Below are 20,484 nucleotides of genomic sequence, written 5' to 3' on the forward strand. Positions count from 1 at the left end.
GCTTACTAAATCATATTAGAATACCAACTTTAAACCTTCAAATATACCATCGATAAGCATGTACATGAACAAACTTTATCACATAGCATTATACAACCTTTAAACAACCTCTCAATCCTTATGCAAACACCCCAAAACAAAATCAATTCTTATCCTTGCATTGCCTAACGATTCAAAAATATCATGAAACCATACATATCCCTTCAACAATGTTTAAAGAAAATGATACCTAGAGAGTTATACTTATTCAAATGATCTCAAACCTATCTCAAAATAAAGATAAGAGAATAAGCTACAACTCCTACGAAGACATAGAATTCTAAAAAGATCATCTTCTTAGCTACAAATTTCAAAAACCGCAGCAGATATATTCAGCGCTTATAACTAGACCTTTGATCACCAAAGTAGCTATAACTAGAGTTCTATACCTCCGTTTTACCTGATTCCAGTTCCATTAGAAAGATAACGTCCAAAGCTATTACTTTTGTGAAGACCATAAAATCTGATTCTGTCAATATGATACTCATACAAGCACAACAAAATTTTAACGAAAATAATCCCCATATTATACAGCAATAGTGTACTAACATTTCACAAAATACCTCAACAATTCCAAACTCACTCCTTTCCACCTTAAACTCATATTCAAGCTTTCCATTACAATCCTAGACCAAAACAGCTCACATATTTAGTGCAAAGGACTTAGAGAATAATATTCACATATTACCTAAACCATAAAAGTTAACATGAAGCACCAATACTCAAGGAACGTTTCAACCTCTCATCAAAATATCAAAACTCCAATTCTCAGATACAACCTCCTTGGATTCAATCGCTACTACTATAGATTCCTAAATTTCATTAATCGTAAACTTTTGACAAATTAATGTCTCTCCTAATTCTAAGGTCTCAATAGGCTTTATCCGTACTATTGGTACATAAGCTCACCATACGAGTGATACTACTCAACCACTACTTCTTACGTAAGCAAGAAGTATCAAACAAATAAGCAATTATGAAAAGAGCAATCAAAAATAGCATCATCAAATTATATCATGTCTATCAAACAAATCCTGAGAACACAATGCACACAACATAATCAATCATCATATTAGCACATCAATCAACTCATCACATTATTAATCTACCAAACAAGCATAGTAGACTCATAACTCACGGTCGATTAGATCGACTTGCTCTGATACCACTAAATGTGACACCCTCTACCCCGCATATCATAAATCAATAAATTTAAATAATATAACTTTAATAATCAAACATGTTTAAAGAGTATCACATTTTTAACAAACATAATCAGCGGAAATTACAAAGAAATAAATCTCAAAGTTTTCAAAGTAATTTAAAATAACATTAACAACCTAATCTAATCTTATCTATACCCCGATGTCACATGTCCTATCAGAGCATAGCCCATAAAGAAGCCTAAGCTTCACCACCAACATCCTCAGCCTCATGCTGATAATCACCTGTATAACGGTTAAAGAAAAACAACACAAAGAAAAAGGGAGTGAGAAAACATCTCACTCGGCTCACAGTGTAGGAATATATATACTAGATAGCCAAACACAAACAAAACATATATAACATAGATTAACAATATCACATCTTACTCATTCAAGGCATATCCATTTGTCATATAATATCAAAAGACACATGTATGGACACGGACTACATTTTATCATGCATGTGGCGCCAGTCACTTATCACGTAGTATATTGCCGCTAGCAATACACAAAGAGTAGTCTAGGAGTACATGCCGGGACACAACCTCTGCGCACTCTCACTAGAAGGACATACTACCAGAGTCTCGTCGGGATAACTAAGCCGCGCAAGATACATCCCATGCACACAATGGGCGAGATTGAGACTTCCAAACCGAGCCATCCCCAAGGACTGATCCCCACAGCTTTTACACTAGGGGGCCTTCTCTGGCGGCGTATTCCATATCGTACCCTTATCACTTTATGCAAATGATGCATGTCAAACAAGACTCTATGCATTCTCATATCACTTTATCACTTTCCATGGTCATTTCTCTTTATCACATTTCATATCTCATTGTCACATTATCACATTATCTATCTCATGGTCAATCATATCTCATGGTCATTTCACATCATATTTCATCATCACATCATATCATTAGAAACATCACATTCACATTATCATATCATATTCATAACTTTCACAATCATAATCTCAACAGAATTTCTATTCATACACACATATTAACCAAGCAATTAGAACATACAAACAATATAACATACAACAAACACAGGATTGGGGGCCAATCCCACTACCCAGCATACAATCCCACACCCAGAGCGAGATTTCTCACTCCCCCCCTTACCTGGATAACAGGCACTGAAACTAAAGAAGAGCTTCCTCCTCTAGGCTCCTTCTACTAGGGTAGAACCACCTCCTATGGATTCCTCTAGGTCTTCAAAGAGAAGAAGAGGAGAAGAAGAGAGTATAAGAGAAAAGAGAATGAGAATTGAGGGATGGTTTGCAATGGAGAAGTGAAGGCCTATTTATAGCCTCCATAACACATTAAAATAATGGAAAATAATGGAAAAATCTTAGACAAAACGAAATGGGATGAGTTGGTGTTGTTAGTGGGATGAGTTGGATGCCATATTCTTTTCCGCACCGATTTTTGACCACCGAATTTGACCTTCTAGACGGCCGAATTTGTGAATGGTTACTTCATGAAAGTTGTAGGGTTTTCTTGTATCTTTCCATAGCCACCAAGTTTGCATTATTTGAACAATCACAGCCCAATTTATTCCCTAAACACCGAGGCTTGCCAATCAGCCCAGCGAGAAACAATTGTATCAATCAAATTCCAATTTTTGACCTTCTATACGACCGAATTTGCAAATGGCTATTTCTTACAAAGTTGTACGTTTTTCTCTTATCTTTCCATTGACACCAATTTTGCATCATTTGGACCACCACAGCCCAAGTTATACCCCAAAAACCGATACTTGTCAGTCAGCCCAGCGAGAAATGGTTCTTAAAAAAATTCACAACTATCTAATTAGGTCCAACAACACACATATCTTTCTAAGCATAAATGGAGTGTAAATTATCTACAATTGAAGTAAAATATAACCACCAATTTATGACCAAATACCACATAATAATAATAATAATAGTAATAATAACCATTTTGAAAACTAGGGTGTTACAATGTTAATTCTATAGCTATGCACTAGGACATACCAATTGTAGTTAGTTAATTAATAATTAATGATTAACTAGTTAGTTATTAACAATTAGTAATTAATTAGTTTTTTTTTACAGTTTTTTTGGTACAAATTTTTTAATGACTAATTACTCTATTTTTTTCGACAACAATGATTAATTAGTTAACAAATCATATATTGTTTTTATAGGAAGAGATTATACATTAACAAGAGATTATTAAATATATAAATAATTAAAATATACTACTATGACAATTGTATATAATTAAAAAAATATTAATACGTAAAGAAATATAATCATTATTTATTATAATAAAAAATAAAATCTAAATAGTAATTAAATATCAAATAAAGATTATATATGTCTTTAATTCTTAAAATTTTGTTGATTTTCTTTTAATTTTAATTTCTAAATAAATTTGTAAAATATCTAACCGTCTTTGTCTAAAATGTTAACCGGAGAAAAATATGCTTAATCCATTAATGACATTAACTTATTTTCTTTAGTATTTTATTACTAGAAAAGTAATTTATAGTTAATAAATATTTTAAATAAATAAATAAATTTAGCAATTATTTAAATAACATTGAAAACAATTAAATAAGAAATATGCTAGCTATTTATAATTAAAAATCTCTTATGATTTTTTTTATAATCATATTATTAATACAAAGTATCATTAACTTTGTTAATATATAATTAATTTTTATTTTTAAACTTGATTCATCACTTTTAGTGAAATCTTTTCTCTTTATTACATTTTTTTTTCATTCACAAGACTTGAACATGTGAAACCTCACTTAAAAGGGACGAGTATTGAGACAAACAGTTTATAGGTAATCTTTAATGAACTTGATTAACTTCTATCATAAAAACTTCTAATAAAATGTAAAAAAGTTGTAAAAAATATTAATAATAATTGTCAAATATGCATATAATTTTTATTCAATTTAGAAAATTATCAATATATCATGTACTTCCAAATCTTGTTTTTGGTCACAAAATACTTAGTCAAGAGTTAAATTTATTTTAGGATTTAAATGTTTAAATATTAGATAGTTTTAATGGTTTTCTTTATTGAGATATAACACAGAAGAAAATAATTTGAAAGCTATATGCCTCAAAGGGAAACCATCACTCCAAAAACCAACTAGATGCGCTTTAAGTGGGGCGAATTTTCTTAGAGTGCTCAACAATTCGTTTTGAGAGAACAAAGTCAAGAAGCAACCCTAGAGATAGCACCAACTTGCTTAAAGTGAGAAGGCCATTTACTTTAATAGTGTGTTTGCTTCCGTGTCAATAAAGTGATTTTTCACGTCAAATCAAAAGCAAATAGTTTTTACTTCCGCGTTTCAGGTAGAATGGACGTGAAAATTTGTTAGAAAACGCTAAAACAAACACGCTATAAGTGAGAGAAATTCGCTTAGAACAATCATAAGAAGGCTTTAAACAAATGAAGTTAGAGAGTAACCTTGGAGAATCAAACAAGCTCACTTAAGGCAAGCTACATAAGTGCTCTGAGTGAGCAAAATTCACTTAAAGCCACCATAGAAGCGCTCTGAGCGAGTCAACACAGAGAGCACACATGGAGGATCGCTTAAGCTCCCTTAGAGCGAGTTATGTGGGCACTCTGAGCAAGCATAAGTGACCTAAAAGCCCATTAAAAATGTTATAAAAATGGGATTTCTAGAATGTCTTTGTATCGGTACTTTTCAAAACACAGTCTTAAAAAGATTAAAGAGAAATCTTGTGAGAGCATTCTTGTAATCATTAGTCAATCAAAGACCCTTCTTTTCTTGTGTAATCCTTAGTCGTAAGCGACTAAGTTATCTATTATTGGGGATTGAGGTAGCTCATGTGCCTATGTAATTTCTCTATGTTTTTCATTGAATGAAATTTTATTCAGTTAATCATTTCTATCTTATACTTAATACTTGTTGTGGCCTGATCAACCTATGTATGACTTTATAATTTTTAATCGAAGTTGGTAAACCCTTTTACAATTATGACCTAGATAAAAAATTAATAATATTTATTACTAAGAATAAGATAAACCTCTTCAATCAACTTTTGATCATTGACTTTAATGTAGGTTGTTTAATAGAAATTACTAAGAAATTTAAATTTTACTTAAACAATATAGAATGAGAAATTCAAAGAAATAAGGTTTAAATATAATTGTGGACTATCGAATTAACCGTAAAATTTTAACATTGAATAAAACATTAAGAGGTTTTGCATGAAAAAAGTTAGTAAATCAATCTCTAATTATTGTCATTATAAATTTAAACTCTTCATAATTTACTACTTTATTTTAATTTCATTAAATTTAATATATTTTTTAAAATTCTAAACTTTTATTAAATTATTTATTTAATATCAAAATTATATTAAATAATTATAACTCGTCTTCGTGAAATAATGGATATATTTATCAGATGAACTTAAAAATTTAAACAATTACTATAAAAGTATTATCTCTTATTACTTATTTTTCTAATAAAAAAATACCGAAGGGGCACCATGTTTGCTTCACTGTCAGTCTGCCACAGAAGAGCCACCATCTTCGTGACAGTGACATGGTTGTTGACCTGCACTACTAGGTTAATCATGGCCCCATTTTATTTTGAACATGAATAAAGGTAGTAAATACAGTGCGGTTCTGTTTGAGTCGTGTTGGATATTACTTAGTTATGAAGTTCAGACTTTAAGTAGCATTATGGAAGGTATGTATATATATATCTCTTTGAAAATTCATTTACATTTGAAAATCTGTTTTCAAAATACTTCTTCATTATGTTATGTGGCAGATATTGAGAACGATTGATCTCAATAATAGCATATTTACAATGTGCTATCGATGAAAAACGTTTTCAAAGATAATGATGGTTGTCATAATTGAAAGTTATCATTAATTTCACTATTGTTTTCATTAAATAGACATTTTAGTGACGATGTACGATCCATTCTTACATTAAAATATTTTAGTAAACTGTATGTTGCCGTAAATTTCAGTATTATTTTCATTCTTTCTTCTGTTTACCTTTAGAAAACAAATGTTCTTTGCTTATTTTTTTGATGGGCTTAAAATTTAGTATATATTGTGAATACACAATAATTCATCATACTTAATAAAACACAATATTATGCAATAAAAATTATAAAATAAGTATAATATATAATATAGAAAATTTAAAATAGTTCCTATCAATATGATTAAAAACATAAAATCTCTAATATACTAAACTGTAAACAAAAAATCCTATCACCTATTAATGTTTCTAAACAACAAAATTGCATAACAACAATGTCACCAAAATCAACTCATCTCCGACACGTAACCCTCCATCAACAACATCTAACCCATTCTGTTAATTTTATCTTACTCTCATATCAAGTATGATTATTGCAATTCTAACCGCAAGGAAAAGAAATGGAAAGCTTGTGAAAGAATCAACAAATCATTCAACAACATAAGTTTACAACAATACAACATAATTAACATTCATTCAACACAACTTAACAATGTTCAACTAGTTAACAACATTGTCATATAAACAATACAACAATCAACATCAACAATGTTTTCATCATAAACACCTTAAGACAATTAATGCGTCGTCATGCATATCAACTATAGAGATCTCCGATAACAAAAGTGAGTAATTTAAGTGGTTAAATCCTATCAAACCACAACATTTGACCTATCACAACTAGGTCAAATATCTAACAATGTTAGGCCTCATCACAGTACAAGGTATATAACTTAAATTAATTTATCAAGTTTTCCCACTTAAACTAGGAAAGTCTAGTACTATATTAGGTAAAACAACTTGGGTATGAACCTACTATTGATTTAGCATGTATATCTAAACTTCATATGGAATTAACTCATTGACTACCCTCTAAATACTATGCACCTTTCTAGTAATCAGTTAAGGATTTTAGTCCTCAACTTCATACTTTACTCAATTAGTCACTTTATACACGTATGACTCGATCTAGTCCCATACGAATTCCACATAAAACCTAGAGGATACAACTTAAAATAACTACTCATTTAGAAATCAACTTACTTACTAAAGGGTTCTCAACTAGGCTCTTAAAGCACTACAAGTTATATCTACACAATGAGATATTTTAATTGTCAAAAATAACTTTACTCTCCTCTAGTTTTTATGAATCTCAACTAAGACATATATTTTCATCATATGCCTATCAATATAACAACTTGATCAACCATAACAACATGCAACATTACTACTTTATCACCTATCAACTTACAATTCAAACAACTTTCAGACATCACTATACAAGATCCTAGATTAATGCATTAAGACCATGCAACATGTAATAGATTCAACTATATATCCTATACATGTTCACCAATTTCACAACAAAACAACAAGTTTTCATATGGCAACTCATGTCTAGCGCCATTCACCTTGCACTCAACGTCATTAAGATAATGAGCTCTCTTTCTCGCCCATGCTTAATGCCATTCAACTTGCGCTTGATGTTGATGAGGTCAAAGAACCCTTAGGACAACCACACCTGGGATGGCTAAATCCATGCTCGACCCCATTTCATGTAGAGAAGATTTTCCTTCCTCACGGTCGATGTCACTCCATTGACGTCTAATGTCACTCAGGTAGAGAGTTTTTGTCTTGGTCATGTTGAGTGCCACACAACCTGGGGCAGCCTGATGTAACCAATTCAAAGGAAATTCTCTCACGTACCTGACGATTGATGCTATTCAAACCACATCCGACGCAACTAAGTTAGAGATTTTCTCTCTCTTTATGTTCGGCACCGACAATCCTACGCTTGACACAAGTCAGACAGAGAACCCTTGATTTGAGCCACGCTTGGTGTGATGAGGAAATTTGCACAAAATAGATTCACAAATTCAGTCCATCCACACCTGAACTCAGAAAATCCAACATGCAACATATAATACAATATCTAAGCAACATAAACAACCCAAAATCAACTCAATACACAACATGCAACCATTACATTTCTTTGATAATCAAATTCTCAATCAAGACACCTTCCAACACCAAAAACTCAAGCAACCTTTTACATTCCTTCTGAACTGAATCAAAACAACCAACATTCAATGCAAACAATCAACACACAAGCAATACAATACAACAACTTCATCAATCACAAATTTCCCTTACCTTTAGTCGATTTAAAATGAGAAGAGGAGAAGATGGAATAAGAAATTGAAAAAACCACATGGCTCTTAGCTCTAGAAGCTTGGAATCATCACTACTCTACTCTACTCAGCTATGGAGAGAAGGATTTGAGGTCCTATGAAATCAAAAGAAGAAAAAGTTATCCTTCAACTCTAGAGAACTTCTCTATACTTTTCTTAAAACATGAACCTATGAAGTTCATATCTTAAGAAATTTTTTTTATATATTCTTTCTTATTCTAAACCAACTTAGCAACTAACTAAAGTTACCTTAACTAACTTAATTCTTAAGAGTCCTTTAATTAACCCTTAGAATTCTAAAACAACAATTTATCATATAAATCATATAATTAATAAAATAAGTCAAAAATACATATTGTTACATTATTTTATTTATTTATTTATTTATTATTATTATTATTTATTTTAGTTTATTCTTCATTTTTTCACACGCTTATATTATTATAAATGAGATAATTAAGAGAAATAATATTATAATGGTCATATATATTTAGAAGTTAAGAATAATTCATATATAAACGATGATTCACTATAAAAATAAGAAGATATTTATAAGTGGATAAAAATTTATTATACATTGGAATTTATTTTATTAGTAAAGTTTTTGGCTAATAAAAATGAAACTATGATTATATATATATATATATATAATTATCGTCTAAAACAAATTAAATTGAAAATTGTAGTTAGAAAAAAATTATTAATTGCTATTCTAAGAATTTAGCTGTTACTAGACCTCCTTTAATTTAGTGCCAAAATGATATATGTCACCAAGAAGTGAATCTCTCGAATCAAATAAAATTGTGACTGGAAACAAATTGTGTCCTGAAATTGGACTTAATGAGCTGAAAATCAGTCTTTTAATATTCACGAGTTTACATTGAAAAGCCTTTTGTATTTTTCACTCACAAGGAGCTTTACTGACAAATTTTCTAGTGAAAAAATTGGATAGTCACTGACAAAGACACATAAAAAATGTTGGCAATATGGAGAATAAGTTATGATTATTATACAAACACATTCACGACGTCTCAATTATAAGATCTTATATTATGACCATAAAAAATTTGTTGTGTAATGAAATACAAAACAATTCTCATTGCCTAGCAATATTACGATAATAAAACAATTGTTCACATTTTCTCAATACGTTTAACATTTATAAATTACAATCCAATATGTTTAACCCTTATTTATATATTTGTTGACTAAAAACTTAGTGGACTCATTTTATTCCCCATATGCCGCTTATTTCAAGCCATTTAACTTCAGATAAAAAATTAAACTAAAATACTATCTTTAAATTTTTTAAAAGACAATAATTTTCTGAAACAAAACAAAAACTTCTTCACCAGTTTACAATGTCCATTAACTACTATAAAATCTTACTAATTTTAGTAATTTATGATATCCATTTCATATCTCGCATTAAATAAGATAAATTTACCTAATTAAATAAAAATTGTTTCTCTTTTGAAGAGGCAAAAATAGTTATCATTGGCAATGAGTTCAAGGGTTCTCAACTTGGGATAAAACCAAAGGTTCCACCTAAGATCAAGAAAATAAAGAAAAGCTAACATCCGAAAAAAGAGAATATACCTTATTTAGACCAAGAAGTAAAACACACATTGTGGGGTTAATTAATACACTAATCAAACAACATGTAATATCTATCTTTTACTTTAACTAACCACTTTCAAGAAGTAACCTTAATATGATCTTGAAGTCCAGATTGATCACAACTCTCATCCTTGAATATCATCCTATATAATGTTATGATATATTCCCCAAATACAAGTGTACCTTATAGTAGTAATAATTGGATAGAGTCTAGATATCAAACCTAAATGACAATGTGCAAACAATTATTAACTTAATTGTGATTTTTAATAGTTTAAAGAAATAGGAATTGATAGTAAGAATATGATATCAATTTATAAATTTAAAGCAAAAAATAGATTGATTAAGATTTGGAGATCAAAACCTAGAGTTGTGACTTATTGTCTCGATCCCTCAAGATGAATTTCATGAATTATAAAACATTGTTTTCAATTTACTTATGAAATTAATAACTACCCTTGATCTAGGAAGTCAATAGTCTTTATATTAGGAAAACTTCAAATGATTATAAGAATTTTATTCAAAAAATGAATCATAAACATGTAAAAGCAAATTAATAAATTAATTTAATTATAAACTAAGAAAACAAGTTTGATCATGCAAATTTCTAGAATTTAATTATCTTGGTTTTTTGTTAATTAAAAGAGTTTGATCATGTATTTCTAATTAATTAGGATAAAAAAAATAAAACTCTAAAATAATTCAACAATTAAGAAAAATAATTCATGTAATTCACCATTGGCGATTCATTAGAAATAATTATATTATAACCTTAGAATAGGGAGACTAGTCACATGATAGGTAAATAACCCAATATACTACTTGAATCCATTAAACAAAAGGTAAAGAATTAAATGTATGTAGTGGAAGAATTCTTTTCTAAGGGCTTGACTTTTAGCCTCTTATAGTAAAAATATAATTGAATGATAAAAATGTGGTATGGACATTCCTATTTATTGTAAAAAATTAGGACAAACTATACTAAGCACGAATATGCATCTCAACAAGCACGATTGTGCTTAATAGCTAAGGGCATGCTTCTTCATGAGCAAAGGTGTGTTTCTCTATTCCAGAGGGGAGCATAGATGTGCTCCATCAATAGTAAGGGCATGTTTTCCCAACTAGTAAGGCGTGTTTCCTCTTGAAGCACGGTCGTGTTTTAGATAAACATGACCGTGCATGGTTCCAAAAGTTCATAATTATTCCATTTTATTTCTTGAGTGCATATATTTCATCTCTTTAAATATTTTCCTGCTTATTGAACACTTAACAAGAAAAGTAAAATTTTGCAAAAGATTTAACAATAAAACATGTTATTAAACAACATTTTTACAATTTAACTAAATCCTCCAAACAATAATAAAGGAGGTAATACTCTAAAACAAACAAAAACAAGGATGACATAGGACGCAACCATTCCAAAATAGAGAGACCGCATTCAATGAGTTAGTTTCAACACGAAATTTTTTTAATCCTCTTATACAAGAAATATTAATTCCAATATAAATGACCCAAAACTCGGCGTGTAACACTAAATAATACCCAATATTGGTAGCAAAAGAAAATATTGTTACTCTTCCATGGTCTCAGAAGACACCATCAACAACCAATTTCATAAAATCTAAACTCGTTGCAGCATTACAATTCATCTTAAAGCACCTAGGAGGTGGATGGTTCCATCGGACTTGAATTGAGACACGCCCAATACATCCCAAGTTGAAATAGCAACCTTTAGACAGCTACTCACAACAACATCTACACATGCCAAAACACGTACACATATTTACTGTAGGAGGTTGGGCGACCAAATTGTGGAACACAAACTCATTCCTGCAATGCCAAGAGGAATCTAAGGAAGGCAACTACAAAAATGTGAGACCAACAATGACCACAAACTAGGGAATTATCTTGTAGATTAGTTAAAAGCAAAGGATAAGGTTCATATTTAAAAAATAATTGTTGCTTGGCTCTTGGTAACAACAAACACAACACTTATCAGGCCACTGCACAGCTTCTAAACACTTGCTTTAGACATAATTTATAGTTTTTGAAAGTATATTGTACCGGAGAGACCGTATTGGTCACGTGGGCCAACACGTGCCATTTCGTCAGACACTCATGCATAGTAAGCCACGTACAAGCATCACCATCAACGTCGGCTCGGCATGAGGCCGATAACCGACATCAGTCTGGTTAATGCCAATATGGACCATCATCACTCATCGAGTCGGCTCGGTCAAGTACCGTTCTGACATAGATCATACCGGAAGTATACAAGCTGCCGTATACGGACTAGACGGTTCGGTCATTTGCCGTTCCGACTAGTATTGAATAGTCGGCTCGGCCTCTTGCCGAAGGGTTAAACAAGTCATAACGGTAATCACAATTAAGAAAGGTAAGTACATGATTAAAGCCTAACAACCAATTAGTACCGTATTACCTAATTTGGTAAATATCTGAGAGGGCCCATCACGCTCAGGCCCATGTCAGATGCTATAAATAGGTCACACATAACAAGGTATGTCACTGTTCATTAATTATCCTAGAATATCGTGCTTATCCTGACTTGAGCGTTGGAGTGCCTTTTGCAGGTACCTCCCCCCTCTGAAGAATCCGTTTGAAGTATCCGTTCGGCCCTTCTTACCAAGAAGACTACGAGTGTATCCTTAAGCAGGTACATATATAAGATGCATTAGTTTAGGAACAAATTAATGTATAAAAATATAAATTTAATTGAAATATATTGATTGTTTATCAAAGTTAAACTTAAAAAATATGGTAATAATTATAATAATAATAATAATTATTATTATTATTATTAAAATCTTGAAATGAAATGTTAAAAATAATAAAATAAATAATATAAATAGTGATGGTTAAAATAAAGATGTAATTAAAAAGATATCAAAATTAAAAAAGAAAAACAAAAAGAAATAATAAAATCCTGCCATTAAAAAATAAACATAAATTAATAAATATTATAAGATAGCAAGAAAATAAAATATTAGAAGCTAAACATTAAAATTGTACTTGAACTAACATTTTGGCAAAATGCTATTTTTTTCCAGCATGCTAACTTAGTTAAATAAATTAACTTTAATATTAAATATTACTATTTTTTTTAGTGAGAATCAAACTCAATATTAAAAAATTTATAATAACTCACACATCTAACTCAATCAACTCACTCCCCATAAATATCACCTAAAACAAACTTTTAATTAGTTAATTTTTTTTAAAAGAAGTAGCTTAAAATAATACTTATCAATCACACTAGTAACGGTCATTGACCTAGCACATAATTGGATATTCATACTACTTGGCTATTAAATGGTGACATACAAAACCTATTTTGAAAATATAAAGTTTATTTAAGACAAAATAAATAAAATAAATTTAATTGAGATATATTTTTTTTTAAAAAAATAATGAAATTCTAATATATTTATTTGATTTCCTTATTTAAAATTAAATTAAATATTTAATTTTATTAATCTATACTTACTATTAATAAAAATAATTACCCCATTTTTGACTCACAATATTTTAGACAATTTTGTCCCCAAAATTACATTTCAATTTTTTTTTTCTCAACCATCTTTTCAAAAGCTACTTTTATAACTGTATAACTATTCAAAAACTGTTCACGAATCTGATTATCAACTGTTAACTTTTATTTTTTTTTATAAAAAATATAGAAAAATACGAAATTTTCTTAATACACGGGTACTAATAATAATAGTTGTAATAGTTGAGAAAACCATATTTAAAATTGAATAGGCAAATAATAATAATAATAATTGAGAATTGGCCTGTGGAAAAGGAAACTCGGCAAGAACAAGTTGTGTGTTTGTTGGCAATAAGATACGAAAGAAGAAGAGAGATAAGGAGACTGAAAGGCCTACGGGTCGGTGGCCCCAAACCATCCTCTGCTAAGGGACACACTAGACTGTGCTGTGTAAGAGCTGCATAATAGAGACATAAATTACCCTCTATCCATCGTTTTGCTACTTCACCACACTAATTTTTTTTTATTTTTTATTTTCACTCACAAAATGCATACAGACAAAACAAAAGAGAGAGAGATATGGGTATGCGTATGGGTGGACAAGTATGCTAAGTATTATTTATGTAGAAGACATCAAATGATTGAGGAATAAGGAGAAGAAGGTAGCTAGCTATACTATACTAGTGAAGCAAAATTTTATGCATAACAAAACAATAGCTAGCTAGGTAGAGAGAAGATGATGAGTAGGTATACAGAGTGATATTGTTTTCTTCCTCTCTTCCTTCTCAGAATTGTTGCTGTCTCCTTTGATAAAATTCTTCTTGGTGTTTTCTGGGTTTATTCTGAAACCTTTCAAAGAGACAAGAAAGCAGGCAAAATCAAACGTATATACCTTCACTCAGGTCCTAATTCTTTCTCCCTTTTGTTTCCCTTCTTCTTTTATTTTATATATATATATATATATGTGCGCTTTCCAAGAGACATAAGCTAGAAAACATATACATATGTTTAAGGAATTAATTGGATTTTTCTTTTCATTTAAGAACTTCCAGATTTGAGAGCTCTCAACTTTGGAACACAACATGGCTTCTGCTTCCTCATCCACACCCTTCTTGGGAATTAGACAAGAAAATCAAAGTCAGGTTACACAACAATCCACAGCTGCTTCCTCAAATACCTCTCCTCCAACCACAGTGCCTCAAAAGAAAAGGAGGAATCAACCCGGAACACCATGCAAGTACCTCTATGCATTCTTCATTAAATATGATTACTTCGAAAACCATTTGCATGTTCATGGAAAATGCCCCTTATGTAATTTGTTACTTTTTTTTTTTTCTTTCTCTTTTCTCTCTCTTTTTGGAGAAACAAACATGTAAAGGAAACCCTAAATCGTGAATATTGCATAGGGCTATCATATTCTTTAACCTCAATAGAGGTTAATTAGAATGGCCAGGCTTCTTTCTTCTTTGTTTGTCTAAACAGTTTGTATAAATTTTTTAATATTTTCTTACCTAAAAGAATCTTAATTAATTATTCACGATCAGCATGTAATTGAAGCATAGAATTTTCTAATAATTTGTTGCTTGGCATTATTAAAAAAATGAAAAAAAATTGTTGAATTATTCTGCAGATCCAGATGCAGAGGTGATAGCACTATCTCCAAAGACGCTAATGGCAACAAACAGGTTCATATGTGAAGTGTGCAATAAAGGGTTCCAAAGGGAGCAAAACCTACAGCTGCACAGAAGAGGACACAACTTGCCTTGGAAGCTAAAGCAGAAGAGTACAAAAGAGCCAAAGAGAAAGGTTTATCTGTGTCCGGAGCCCACATGCGTTCACCATGACCCTTCAAGGGCTCTTGGAGACCTCACTGGCATCAAGAAACACTACTCTCGCAAGCACGGTGAGAAGAAGTGGAAGTGTGACAAATGCTCCAAAAAATATGCTGTTCAATCTGATTGGAAGGCACACTCCAAAACCTGTGGCACAAGAGAATATAGATGTGACTGTGGCACCCTCTTCTCCAGGTATGTAATATTCTTGTAACACAATCGACTTCACAACTTATGTTTCAAAAATTACCTTTGGTTCTAATATTGAATGTTTGGTGTAGCTAAATTATAGTATAAAACAACTTTTCAGCTAAAGGCTCTCTAAGCGCATTTTGATTGTGCATACGGATATTGTAACATATTACATATACAAAACTTCTACCTAACTCGTTTAGGAAAATAAATGTTTCTTGTGGATACTAAGACTAGTAGATTTGGGCGAGTTTTAAAATAAAAAGAAAGGAAAAGGAATGTTAGCGTTGTAGTGAAGAAGATAAAATTAATTAGTTTTTTCGTACTCGTTTTCTATTATTTTGTGCACTCTTTGTTTTTATTTTTTATTTTTTAAAATCTTTCTTTTCTTTTAATCAATCATATGTCCCATCGTGAGCTTTCCATATTAATTTTCTAAGATAGGCGTATTTATGATGTAATATTGCAAATGCGTATAAAGCTCTACTCAAGTCAAGCATTGAGGACAATTAAAAATGACCTTTTTCATAATAAGAAAATGGGTTGTGAAAATATTCAAACCAATTATGATATTCTCGCGTCCCTTTTTATATATTATTTTTTCTCTTACAGCATCTATCGGATTTCATATTTATTTTCCTCTTGTTTAATAGGGTGTAGACCGAGGTGAGTGTAAAAAAAAACTCTTTCCAATGTTAAAATTGAGCTAGACCGTTCTACTTTTTCTTGTGTTAGTTTATGTGTGGGTGTTAGTGGAGGGACGTGGAAGTGGCAGAAGACTGCTCGCACGTGAGCACAGTGAAGAAAAGGGTTTCAAAATTTTGAAATATTTTGAGAAGAAAAAACAAGGCAAAGCTCAACTTTGTTCCTCGGGAACAACGCCCCTTATCCTTATTCACATTCACGTGTAGTTATAAGCAACAATGTAAAAGGGGACACAGGCTCAGGCACAGTGATACTGGGTTTGTTCTCACATGACTTGGAGTTGCATTGTTTTGTTTTGTTTCGTGTTGGATACATATATATATATATATTCATACGGCTACGTGGTTCAAATATGTTTCATCAGGTACATTCTTTGCCATGGGTACAATGCATGAATCTTATAATTGTCACACTGCCCTTTTATTTCATCAAGCGATTTATATAACAAATTGAATTCTCAGCATTAATGTTGAATATCTATAGTTTCATGTTTTTTCTCTCACTGAGAATTCCGAGAATTTAGCAACCCTTTTGCTGGTACGATCGTTTTCACAAGAATTTCTCAGGGTAGAAAATGGACAACACATGAGGCAGTTTGCATTTATTGAGGCTGGACCCCATACTGGGCTTATTATTATTGACTTTCATCAAATGTGTAAATAATTCTTTCTCCTCAGTGATCAAAGAGAGGACTCAAAGTGGTAGTTCGATATGGAGTTGTTGGTGTGTATCAGATTTTGGCATAATCCTATGGGCCCTCTCTTCCCGTGTCATAGTTTTATTAATTTCAAAACAGTAGATCGAATTTCAACAGAAAAAAATATTTTTCCAAACTAAATGCTTAACTAGATTTTATCTTTATTTTATGTTTTGGGGCCCTATGCATTTGATCGGCTATATAATTTCATGTGAAACAACCGTTTTCTCAAGATCTTACTTTTTAATTTTATATTTCATTCTTCTTTTGGCAACTGTGGAATATTTTATGTAAGTTGTTGTGGTTGCATTGTCACTAGCTAGGTTCTCGACCTTGATAATTAGGAAATTTCTTATTATTGTTTTTAGAGTACAATTATGTGAATTGCTCATGTATGGGGGACCACAATATATACAGTGCAATAAGTCTCTTCTCAAGTACTCTTTAAACGACATACTTGCAGTAAGATATGTCTACTTTGGATAAATTTAGTTTGGATTATTATTTCTTTTCTGCCATTTTGTATCTACTAGAATTGTGTTTATGTATGTAACATTTTGTTCTTTAATTCCAATAATTTGTTGCAGGCGTGACAGTTTCATAACTCATAGGGCCTTTTGTGATGCTTTGGCGCATGAGAGTGCAAGACACCCTTCAAACCTGAACCCTTTAGGAACTCATCTGTATGGCACAAACCACATAAGCCTAGGCCTTGGTGCTCAACTTCAGAACCAAGCAACCACTAACAGCATATTGAGCCTTGGAAGTGCACCAAAGTTTGAGCACTTAATCTCTCCCAATCTGCACCACTCATCATCCTTCGGAGTGCAGTCACCACCCCAGTCATCTTTCTTCATGACTGACCCTAACCAGGCATTTCAAGACCTCCAATCTCAGCAACAAGGATCCTTATTCTCAAGCAAGCAACTCCATGGCCTTATGCAACTCCCTGATCTTCAAGGAACCACCAATAACTCCACTTCTGCTTCATCAGTATCTGCCTCACCTAACAACACCAATCTCTTTAACCTCAGTTTCTTTCCTAATGGTAATAGCAGTGGAAGCATAATCAATGATCAATTCAACAACATCAGTGGAGGGAATAGTAATAACCAAGGAACAGCAACACTCTACAGCACTAACAGCCCAGTAAGTAACCAAGTTGGTTCAGGCTTGTCTTCACTCTTTGGCAACTCATCAGTGCAACAAGATCATAACATGTCCCCTCACATGTCAGCCACTGCATTGCTTCAGAAAGCTGCTCAAATGGGTTCAACCACAACTACCAATGGTTCTTCCTCCCTACTAAGAGGAACAGAAGAATTAGGCATGAGATCCAGCATGGAAAATGAGCACGGTAACCATCTACGTGGATTGATGAACTCCTTTGCCAATGGAAACACTTCCATGTTTGGCAATGTGAAAGGGAACGAAAACAACCTTGGTCAGTTTCACAACGTGGTGGAGGAGCCTAAAAAGTTGTCACAAAATCTTGGTGTCTGCTTTGGAGGGTCTGATAAGTTGACCTTAGACTTTCTGGGTGTTGGAGGAATGGTGAGGAACATGAACGGTAGTGGGTTTTCACAAAGAGATCAACAACAACACTCCATGGGAACTATGAGCCCCTTGGATCCTAAATTGGAATCAGCACATGCAAACCAGCACTTTGGAACTTCAACACTCTAATAAGTTGGATAAGAGGTAAAAACATACGTGATGTCTATGTTTCGAAAGGGATTAGTTTCTTCCCATCTACGAGAAGATATTCCCAGTGCACATCAAAAAAAAAAATGTTGGGTAAATTTATTAGGTAGAAAAAATGTTTATTTTATAATTTTATATATGTACTAGTTCTAAACTTTTCCTTTTCTTTTCCTTGAAGAATATTCGGTTGTCAATTGTTAAGTTAGGGTTTCAATTCTAAAATATGCAATCCATGTATTTTTCTTGAAACATATATATATCGGTCCCTTTCCCTTTTCACTCACTTTCACCACAGAAATTCATTATCTTTTGACAGTGATAGATTTACTGTTGCATTGAATGTTACCACGCTGAGGTAAATTAAACTAGTTACTAACGGTAAAAACACGTGGTAAAGGCCAGGCTCTGTACAAAACTCACAAAACGAGGAAGCTGGGTCTCACTTTCTGAGAATCTTCACATGTTGGCTATATTCCAAAGGAAGCGACAAAGGCTAGCTGATTTAATTTTAGATTAATTATTCTCCTTTCATGATATATAATATTGACTAAAATGTGTTCAAACTTTAAAATAAAGCCAATTAAGAATGCGTGATATTAAGTTTTATAACTAAAAGGTGACATAATTAATTGTGTTGACATTCCTATGCTTAACAAAGGACTCTAGGCTCTAGCAGTTTCATGTAGATATTCCTCACCAAGTTGACTAGCTTTGAAATTTTTATTCTCTCTCTTTTTCAACTGTTTGCATGATGACATGCACTGTAGCGTACTTCCTTAGTCGCAAGGGTTAGCTCTCACATCATTTCTTCAACTTTTGAATGATTTTTAGGAAGTTAATGAAGGTGCTGGCTGACCGTACTGTATCCAGCAGAAAAAGTAGCCTGTAATGTTCGTTATAGCAATTATAGGTAAACATTATGTGACACTTTTGTCGCATGTGATGCCATCTGATTCCACATATGGGAATCATTTAGTCCGTGACCAAGAAAAGCGAGTAATGTTACATCGTCTTTGACATGCTTTACTTGCTTTTCCTTTTATTTTGCACTTCTTTCAAACGTTCTGGTACAATTCGTTCCATGTTAATTAACAACAGGCTTCGAGGACAGTCTCATATTCAGCACATTCACAACAAGTTCTGGGATAAATTGAGCAAACATTTTAGTCAACTTAACGTGAAAATCTTGATTTTAAAAGAGGTCAAAATAATTCATAAATTCCTGAATTATTTAAAGATTATTTAGTTGATTCTTAGAACATCTTCGGTCACTAGTTGCTTATTTCAAATTTATGGATCCTATGATGCTATATAAGTTTAAGAAATTTACATCAAATTTAAGTTAATATTAAGGTTACCTGCTCTCTCTTTTCCGTATCCATTCAGTTGTTTCGTGTAATGAAAAACAGTTTTGTATTACTTAGAAGTTAGAACCTAGCTAGTAAGTGACGTTGTTTATTTAAACAATCCAATTATGATACTCAATGGTGATCTACTTCAATATAAAAGAGAAAAATTAACGTTTCTTAATTATAAGCAACTCCGGTATGCAGATGTGTTGGAAATGCTCTTATATCATACAAAATTATAATCAACTCTAGATATATGTTATTTTTAATGCAGTAACTATAGTTAGAATTGTAATAAGAATTAATACATATATAAACATGTCAATAACTAAACAAACTTGTTAAGTGTAACAAATGGTAATAGAATGGTTATTGCTAGTGGAAGCACAATAAGGAAAAATGAGGAATTTCAAGTGGAGGAA

At 31.8% G+C, this 20,484-nt stretch overlaps 1 protein-coding gene across 2 annotated transcripts; it reads left to right on the forward strand.

Moving 5' to 3' along the window:
• The first annotated feature begins 14,123 nt into the window (after window positions 1–14,123).
• Window positions 14,124–18,992, forward strand: LOC109818928 (protein indeterminate-domain 4, chloroplastic). Of its 2 annotated transcripts, none has more exons than XM_020384476.3 (4): window positions 14,124–14,485; window positions 14,627–14,816; window positions 15,214–15,610; window positions 17,597–18,992. In XM_020384476.3, the coding sequence occupies exons 2-4, from the start codon at window positions 14,666–14,668 to the stop codon at window positions 18,693–18,695; spliced, it is 1,647 nt and encodes a 548-aa protein (XP_020240065.1). In that variant the 5' UTR covers window positions 14,124–14,485; window positions 14,627–14,665; the 3' UTR covers window positions 18,696–18,992. The 2 variants fall into 2 exon arrangements, with proteins under 2 accessions (XP_020240065.1, XP_020240064.1); XM_020384475.3 differs by having other exon boundaries at window positions 14,138–14,485; window positions 14,636–14,816.
• Window positions 18,993–20,484: the final 1,492 nt, after the last annotated feature.

Source organism: Cajanus cajan, chromosome 11, assembly GCF_000230855.2.
Source record: "Cajanus cajan strain Asha chromosome 11, NIPB_CcT2T_4, whole genome shotgun sequence".
NCBI lineage: Eukaryota > Viridiplantae > Streptophyta > Magnoliopsida > Fabales > Fabaceae > Cajanus > Cajanus cajan.

Coding starts and splice junctions, on each gene's coding strand:
- LOC109818928 (XM_020384476.3), top strand. CDS start 14,666: ATGGCTTCTGCTTCCTCATCCACACCCTTCTTGGGAATTAGACAAGAA. Junction 14,817..15,213: donor GAATCAACCCGGAACACCAT/GCAAGTACCTCT, acceptor ATTATTCTGCAG/ATCCAGATGCAGAGGTGATA. Junction 15,611..17,596: donor TGTGGCACCCTCTTCTCCAG/GTATGTAATATT, acceptor AATTTGTTGCAG/GCGTGACAGTTTCATAACTC.